General features: G+C 38.7%; 1 protein-coding gene across 2 annotated transcripts; it reads right to left on the minus strand.

The window, feature by feature from the left end:
• Positions 1-1,144: 1,144 nt before the first annotated feature.
• On the minus strand, positions 1,145-8,710 carry rbpms2a (RNA binding protein, mRNA processing factor 2a). 2 transcript variants are annotated; one of them, XM_056739641.1, is made up of 9 exons: positions 8,273-8,710; positions 5,714-5,791; positions 5,572-5,610; positions 5,307-5,327; positions 5,039-5,101; positions 4,625-4,775; positions 4,274-4,416; positions 2,102-2,174; positions 1,145-2,022 (listed from the first exon to the last, which is right to left on the minus strand). In XM_056739641.1, exons 1-8 carry the CDS (start codon positions 8,324-8,326, stop codon positions 2,109-2,111), a joined length of 615 nt encoding a protein of 204 aa, XP_056595619.1. In that variant the 5' UTR covers positions 8,327-8,710; the 3' UTR covers positions 1,145-2,022; positions 2,102-2,108. The 2 variants fall into 2 exon arrangements, with proteins under 2 accessions (XP_056595619.1, XP_056595620.1); XM_056739642.1 differs by lacking the exon at positions 5,307-5,327 and having other exon boundaries at positions 8,273-8,705.
• Between the last annotated feature and the right edge of the window lie 692 nt (positions 8,711-9,402).

Here is a 9,402-nt window from a genome sequence, read left to right on the forward strand (position 1 = left end):
ATAATGTATAACACATCACCTGATGTAGATAGATAGTACTGTTAAACTCACAATTAAACTCATTCAGCGCTCCCTCTGCTGGTAAGGACGTGCAACTTCATTTCACATGAAAGTTCATCTTTGGGTTACATTATAAAATTACAACCACAGACATTTTTCTCTTTTTATTCTTTTCCCTTTTCTCTCGGTCACAGCAGTGAGTGGGAAGGCATGGGGTCTTTTCTTGGATTCAGGAAATTCCTGTGAAGTGGGAGTTGGACAAACAGTTCTTGAGCAGTGTCAACAGTTAGAGAGCTTGGTTCGGGTCAGAAACATGCCTGCGTTTGTTTACTTTTTTTTAAGAGATCAAGGTTATTTTTATTGTGTAGCAAGCTGCAAACCGTATGCGCTGTACATATATAGGGTGCAAAAATCTCTTTATATGCAACCATGTCAAGATGCCCTGTGCTGGGAAACGTAACCTACATGCACTTAATCTGACCTTTTTATAAACAGTTACCAGTATATCAATGTTAGGCCTATATGTCAGTGGTCTCAATCTGATGAAACGGCCAATAAAATGCATTAATGGTCTATGACTCGACACCATTTGCTGAATTTAGGTCAGTAAGAAGTTACGTCATCTTCCGAAGTTTGTCATCCGAACTTAAAAGCCTATGTTGAGAGTTGAAACAACAGCTAAAAATCACAAAACCTGGGAACACATCTGACATCACAGAAGAAACTGATAATCATAGATGTTAACAGTCTGAAGTTACTTGCCAAATAAGCAAAAGTTCTCCACTGACCAAATTCTCTGATGTTTTGCGATCAGAGAAGTTCTTTTCTTTGGCATCGTATAAGGACAGACGCCTTAAAAGGCAAAACTCACAGAAGGGGAGCAGATACTGTGTGCAAGCTAAAATAAACTAAAACCCCTCTGAATGAACACATCAAGATCACTTACATTCAGCAGTTTGCTGTAAATCCATAGAAGGATTAACCCAAATTAAAGTTTAATATTTTACAGACAATGTCAAGATTGAATGCCTTTGGTTTATTACTTTTTGCTTTATTGTAGTATTCTGCAGTCGCTTTTTAAGTTTACAATTTATTGTTGTTAATAAAAATAAAACACCAAAAAGGAAAGGAAACCACGCCAACACAAGAGCCTCAGATTTCTTTTAATTCTCCAGTTTCACATTCTGAAAAATCAGGGTTTTACGCTTTTTTTTTCTTAAACAATATAATACAGCAATCTCATGTTAGCAGTCCATTTAAACTCGCAGTACTGCCACAGACAGGAAACTTTCAGTATGTAACACGAGGGCAAAAAGAAAATCAAGAATTGCACTTATTTACTTCAAACAGGTTATAGACGGAATCAACAAGAAAAACTCCAAAAACAACGAGAACACTAAACTGCTCATACATATACTTATTTTCACAAAAAATGCATAAATATTCATTATTATACAAATGTACAACAACACTTGTACATCTTTTTCTTTTTTTTTGTTCAAATATACTCCAAGCAGACACTGATAGAGGTTTGGTGAGATTGGGTTAGAGGAAGATGCATTGAAAGTTGGAAAGAGAACTAAAAAAACCTGCTCTTAAAAATCACAGAAACAAATAACCAGTGCATCCATCATCAGTTCTTAATAAGGAGAGAAGAGAAGGAGAGCGAGATTCTGAAAACATTTAGGGTTTGCGAGGACAAACACAAGCAAAAATCTACACCTCATGACTGACTGCATGCAGAATATCCCGTCCCCCCCCAAAATAACACAAATAACAGAGCGGCTAGATGAGTGAATGCCTGCGTGTGATTGCCTCGTCCTGCACAGATTTGGAAACGGAGAGAGTACCGTGAAGTTTGTCAGCATCCTCTGAATCTCATCACATTCGTAGAGAAGAAAATATTCCTTCATGCTTAGATTGTCCATTAAATAAACCTGATTAAATTAAACGTTGAGCGCAGTTCCGCTTACTTCAAACAGGAGAAAATAAAATATAAATCCGGTACTGAACATATGGCACCTGTGGAGACAAAAACACATTAAGTTGCATCGCATTCAAGTGTTCATGGTCCGGAAATCCAGAACTGTTTGATACTCACTGATGTCTTAACAGAATTGGCGTGACTTCCATCCTGGCTGAGAGCTCTCAGATGGAGATGGATACCAGCGCATCTACACAGAAGATCGGAAGTCACATTAAAGGAATTTTTTTAAATGGGAGTAAAACGCTTATAATCATTCAAGAGAAAATCTGGTGCATAAAAACGCTGTAAAGTCAACAGTGACAACCAAAGAACCATAAAGCTAAATTGGGAAACGGATGCAGGAAAACAGGTTCATTTAAGAATTTTGAAAAGAACAGTTCAGCCATGGTAGTAAACTCAGTATTCACTGACTGGATGAAATATATCATTGCATCTCTAAACATCTCTCAACAACAACTCATTATTTCTCATCCTGCATGCCGTCCCAAACCGCAAGCATCCCCCCCCCCCCCCCCTCTCGAGGGCCAAAGAAAGGACAATCAGCCCAGCACTTCCGTTTCAGTCCTTCACACACTTACAGCAAACTTTCCACATTCTTCACGAGCCGTCAAACGCTTCAACATGACTACAGCAGTACACAAAGAGCCCAGTCCATTAGGATATTAAAGCCAGTGTGCTTTTAATCTCTCCAGTAGGTTTGGTGGAGAAGAGTTTTATTCCTGTTGTTTAACTTCAGCTGATTCTTCCAGACTACACGCATACAATACTACTTTTTTTCTTGAGTTCAACAATCCAGAATCAGCAGGAAGTTGCCAAATGATTCGATTCATTTTGTGTTAAAGTGCATTCTCCCAGTATAAATAAGCAGGGACGGCTATGAGTAACTCCTGCCCTCTCTAAAGCTCCACAGTGTGATATTGGCCAGTGACCCGGATCCATTAGCACGACGACTCTTTCTCACCAGTAGGATAAAACCTTTTTCAAGCCCTTTGAGATCGTTCCATAACACACCTTCTCAGTACATTATTCCAAATATATTAGAAAGTAAAATTTTCCAAAAAAAAAAAAATCTCAAAATGTAACAATAAAATCAGCTCATGATTAATACAATATTGGATTAATGGTTACAATTGTACATTTAGAACAAATTAAATGAAACAGAATACTGAAACTTTTCCAAAAGCATTTTCAATTAAAACTATTTATGTTGTACATGCAAAGTATAGACAACATTCAAGCTTTGAAGTCGCCGTGATACAGAAATTGAAAGCGTTTTTACTTCTGTATTCTGACATATTACCAAGTGAAAAGGAATTACAAAAGTGAAAATTAGTGGGCGTGGTTTGCATTTTTCACTGCGAATTGATTGGATGTGTAAAAACAGCTGAAGGGGAGGAGTTAACAGATGTGATGACGTTTAATTTACGTCTTTTCAGGGCAGAAGAGCATTTTCAGATTTTAACTGCAGATTGTTGATAAGCGATTTACTATAAACGCTGCAATATTTCAGGAAAAAAAATGTATTGTCATTTTTTATTTCACTGGGACTTGAAATAAAGGTGTGTAAATTGATAACAAAATAGGTGAAGTCTAACTGAATTGTAGCTTATTAAAATTAAAATGAACTAAACCAAGATAAACAATGACAAAAGGATCAAACCGACATCATGGCTCTACAACATTTAATTTTTTTCCTCAGAAGAAACAGCAGAACATCTCAAGAGATGTTTACAACTAAAACCTCTTCATCCATGACCTTTAGCTCACTCGGCCGTTACCGTGACAACCGTAAAGTCCAGCTGGCCGATCGATAAACTCGCTGTCAAGATTCTTCTAAATCAATCACGTTTCATTATGCAAACAAGTGAACAATAAAATCTAAAATAAAGTATAACTTTATATCTCAACACTTTCAAGTGGACCTTAACAAAAAGAGTCACACGATGTGTTCAAGGCGACACGTGTTACTTTTAATAGATCGTAAAAGCATTCACAGGCAGATTTTTTGAGTAAAGTTTAACTGATTCTGTTCACGGACTCACTCAACGACCAAGTCATAATCCAAGCCCAGATGCAATTAAAACCAGCTTTTCTCTAACGTGAGCTCTTTGCAATGCTATGTAGGCCAAAGAATGCCCTTCAGAGGGATTCTGGGTAATGACGTCGGTCATATTCAGTCTCACCTAAACGTTTATATCGAGCATGTCACACCTGTGAATACTTAAGATGCTAGTGTGCGCCACTTTAACCTCTTAAAGCAGGAGAGAAATGTGACGCGTCGCTCACCTGGGCGTGCAGGGCAGCGGCTGCAGCAGCAGCAGGGTAAGTGAAGGCGTGAGGCAGGCCTGGGGTCAGTTCAGCGGTGTACAGTGGATACGGAGCCCACGCCTCAGGGGATGCGGGGATGAGTGCTGCCCCTGTCAGGTCATCTAGAGAATTACACACAGACAAGAGAAACGCTTCATGACTTGGGTAAAAAGGCACTTTACAAATGTATGATCATCATCATCAGTATTTAGAGATTGTAAAGGGTTAAAAGAACTTAACATTAAGATAAATCTGGGTTGTTCAAGCTTATCGTTCTGTGACATGTTTCAGAGCAACACTATGAGTTTAGCAGGACGGCAGTTTACTCACAAGGGTCTCGAGCGATGAAGTGCGCACCAAGAGCCGGGTGCAGGTTGGACGGGTTCGGTGTGGCCATAAGTTTACTCTTTGCCATCTTTGTGTTGGCTTTAGCAAACTCCAAACGCAGCGTTTGAGGGCTCTCTGGATCAAAACGGATTCCCTGAGAACAGAACCCTCAAGTTAGTGTACAGCAATTTAAATAGCTTATTGCTTGTGGGACCATCATGTATTCTGCAATGCATTTTACATCTCGACTAAAACCATCACGTCACACCAAACACACTGTGGTCTTTTTTCCTATCAGGAGCCCAGTATCCAAGTGGCACTTTTAGGAGAAGTTTAGAGGACACGAGCAGAGACGGTCTGATAAATAATTAAACGTCGCAGTCACATCAGTTTACTGCCGGATCAACGATCACTTACGTTCAGCGCATTCTTCGCCGCTTCAGCACCAGACCTGCTGTCAAAGGTAACAAAGCCCACGGGCTGGAGGACGGACAGAAACACAGACGGAGAAAAAAAATAATACATTGGCATAGCCAAACAAGGCATCAAATCTCATGTCATCAGTAATAGTTAAGGTCAGTTATTACAGTTAAGTTTCATAAACCTTCCCAGAAGGGGAGTTTCTAAATATGAAAAATCTAAATACAACTTTGTATGTTCACAAAAAAATAAAATTTAATCAAACCTGAAAACCATACCATGTGTCCTAGGTGTGACAGCAAATATTTTGAAAAAACATTAATATTGTATGTTTATGTCATTACTTACATTTCTCTTACGGAATTTGATATTATAAATGTATTTTCATTGTTAGGTTTTTCTATATTTTTGTTGGGACACCAGCGGTTTATTACACATGTGCGGTTTATTTTTCAACTACCCAAATACAATCTTTTTACATTTATACACTGCCCAAACAGATATACATGCACAAAAAAAAAAAAAATTACCTGTTTTGAGGTCAGTTTTATGAGAGATCCTTCATATCCCTGTTTCAGTAAAGCAATTTCAAAATTAGTCCATTTAAATCCTCACCGTAGCCAAATAATAACCAATCACACAAACAGTTTTTCTGAATGACATCACGCTTACCTTGAAGGGTCTAAACAGCAGGTAAAGTTCACGTGGTTTGATGTCGACAGGCAGGCCGCTGACAAAGAGCGTTCGTACCTAAAACAAGGAAATGCCTATACATGACAACAGCGCAGACACAAACATGACTGACAGATACAAAATAATCCCGTGACCTCTGACCTATGAGTACCGTATTAGCATTCGCAATAATGCTCCCCTGAAAAACAAAAAAAAATAGAGATTTCATTATTACAACTACCTTTCATTTTCTCTCTTCCTACCGCGCGTCTCCGTTTTCTGCAGATAATGCTATGCGAGATTGAATGCGTTCAGATACAATCATGAGACCGTGTTAGTTTTGGTGCACAGAAGTGTGTGTGCGTGACCATCAGCATGGATGCAGAAACTTCTGCAGGCCATAAACAGAATCTCGGCTCGAATGAGAGAATGCAGAAAATTAATTTGAAATCAAATGAACAGGGTGGATTAAATGATACGGTGAATAGAGTAAAAAACACTATAAACACTGGAAAAGAACTGGCACAGTTTTTAGGGGTCACCTTGAACTCCAAAAAAAAAAAATCAAGTCTGAATTTCAAGGATTCTAAAGTTACTCAAATGCAAGCGTTTAAAACTGATGCAGTTACTTCATATCTACAATTAGAAAGAGAGATTAAAGTGGAGTAAGCACACCGTGTGCTACGACCTTTTACGGAGAAGCAGAGAGAAAGCGTGAATTTACAGTATGCTTCGGCATGACCCTCAATACTTTAAAGGTGAACAAACATAATCCGTAAGAATTTTACGGGAACACACAAAATTTACCTTTATATGAAATATGTTTCAATTCTTGTCTTAACTAGCAGTTGAGGGCATGGTTATATGGTACTCTATGAAATGCATAGGAGTGCAATGCAAATCTTACAGGAAAATGAAACACCTTGGAATACAATTTACATAATCGCTGTACCGAAATCTGAATTCACTCCCATAGTAGGAAAAAGTACTTTTTTGTTCTGATGAACACAAAAGATGACATTTTTAAGAATGTAACAGCAAACAGTTCTGAAGCACTTTTGACTACCATTGTATTTTTTTCCCACTATGGTAGTCAATTGGGGACCAAAATCTCTCAGTTTATAAGCATTCTTCCAAATATCTTTGTGTTCATCAGAACAAAGAAACGTATTCCGATTTGGAACGACTCCAAGGCGAGTAAATGACAGAATTTTTATTTTTGGATGAAGTATCCCTGTAAGATCTCTTCCACTTCACTTCCACCAATACAGCGGCCACTGGAAACCAGTCATTTCCTGCCGGGCTGCAGGGGAGAGATTGAGACCCTGTCACTGTAAACTCGGTTCAGCATCTGTTCTGACGTTTCTGAAATATAAAACTTGTGCAACTTCTGCCAGCAACAGAGAGGGTAAATAAACAAAAGGACAAAATTCATCCTGCCAATTGATTGTGCGCGGCTATTTTTCAGAGGTCAGTCAAATAAGACGTAGACGACAGAAATAAGGCTGAGAGGGGAGGAAACCCATCCTGATGATCACAGGTCCGGGCTTTAACACAGCAAAAACGCACTCACCCAGTGCTGCACAAAAACAATGACAGGACACGACGCCCTCTGAAACCCAGCCCAAGACCCCTCCAACCACAACGAACACAATACGGGCACTACTTGAAAAACACCCTAATATGTTCTGGTGCATGCAGTCTCATAACATGTCAGGCATAAGAAATGAGTTTTAAATGATTAGGCATTTCATATATTGTACTGACTATTGCATTATCTGCTCATTTTTAAAACAGATGCCAATTCTACATTACAACAAAGAAGATCATCCAGTATAAAAACTACCATGATTCTAGTACAGTCAACATAGTTGAGTTTTTTTTACCTAAACCACAAATTTACAGTGGCCTCAACATGGATTACTATGCACTATTGTTGGGTAGAATATGGACGAACACCCATTGAATAAATTAATCGTCTATATTTGACCCAACCATGAGTTAAAGATCCATGACATTAGTAGAACTAATACAAATACCAATTATTATTATTATTAGTAGGGCAACCAATGCACCATCAAAAAACATCGTTTGCCTACTATAATAAACCATACTTTTTTCTCAAAAGGAATAACACAACATTAAACCGAAATTATACAAACTATCAAATGGATCTCCAAAAAAAGTGTTTTAAAAACGACTTGAGTCCAATAAAAAAAATAGAGCATTTCCTTCACCCACACACAGTAACGAGAGTGCGTGTCATCAGGTGAGTCCCTGCGCTTCAATGCCAACATTAAGATTAATCATCAACAGATTCACATTCCTCTCTCAGCTCTATAAACTCCATTCTTATCCAGCAAACCCCGCTTCTCCTTCACAAACACAAGCATTCGAGTAAATAAACCCCTCTGCAAAACTTTAAATGCCTTATGAGACGCGCAACGCCACTCTTTGAACTTCGTGCCAAACGCGCAAAGTTTCAACCGTCTCGCGCCGGCAGACACTTTTAACTTCAACGAAGTGAACTTGATGTTTACTAAAGTTTATTACGCTTACCTCCTCCTCTAATGAAACACTGGTGTTCGTCTCTGAATCTGACTTCAGACTCATTGTGCAACTTTAACGCGTCGTTGTGCCAGAAAAACAAAAAGATCACTTTTCCCTGCCGGTGACTTTTCCCTGGTGTGCGTTAAAGTTGAGGAAGAAATTCTCGGTGTCTCGTGCTCAGGTGAAGCCGTGAGTTAAAGCCAGAATCCGAAAATAAAGGTGAGAGGTGCTCGGTGAGGGTGAGAAAGGGAAAGGAGGTGATTTTTGGAGTTTGCTTTTTCCCCTCTCGCTCACATCAAGCTCGTTTGAGTTGAAGTGGAAAGAAATGAGAAAAGAGGAACCGTGGATAGATTTAAAGTTGGAGTTGAAAGTCTCTGCTCTTCTGTCCTATTAGCGGATCAATCAGGTTCAATGCGCGCACTCGAGCTTCAGATGGGACTCAGCTGCGCGAGGCCCGGCCCACATCACCATCATCTGCATATCGGACCCTGCCTTCATATCTAAACCCTCCTTTACATCTAACCCTGTTTTCTTCATACCTTTATACATGATGTTATACATAACACCTACTTTATATAATATAAGTTTGCTTTCATACTCTGTGAAAGCTTGCTGTTTTGGAATCTTTTACTTTCTGCGCAGTTGTAATCACAAAGTGATTGAAACCCCAGCTTGACTTTACCAGTCACACACATTACACAAATGATCTGATTTGTTCTGTCGAAATCTAGCGTAAATACAGAACACAGCAGTTTCTTAGTAAAATTCCCAAATATGTTTTTTATCTAAAGAAGCTCTTATATGTCTATGATTTCGCACCTATCACGCATGACGCGCGCGCCATGGTCCCGTGGCGCATGTTTAATGGTAAGTGCGCATGAGTCTGCAACATTCATGATCCCGTATAATCAGTTAAAAACACACAATTATGTTACACATGAACATATATTATTCCTTTTTCCATTTGAATATGAACAGTTGTATTTATGTTCAGCGCTCTTTCAATGATTTTTATTTCTGTCATAGAATTAAATAAGTCCACTTTATAACACCATGCCTCCAATAATAATATTACAATTATTATGTACAGTACATCTATCGTGACATGTAACAAAATATAAAAAATCAAACAAATTTAA

This window comes from Triplophysa dalaica, chromosome 24 (genome assembly GCF_015846415.1).
Source record: "Triplophysa dalaica isolate WHDGS20190420 chromosome 24, ASM1584641v1, whole genome shotgun sequence".
NCBI classification, from domain to species: domain Eukaryota; kingdom Metazoa; phylum Chordata; class Actinopteri; order Cypriniformes; family Nemacheilidae; genus Triplophysa; species Triplophysa dalaica.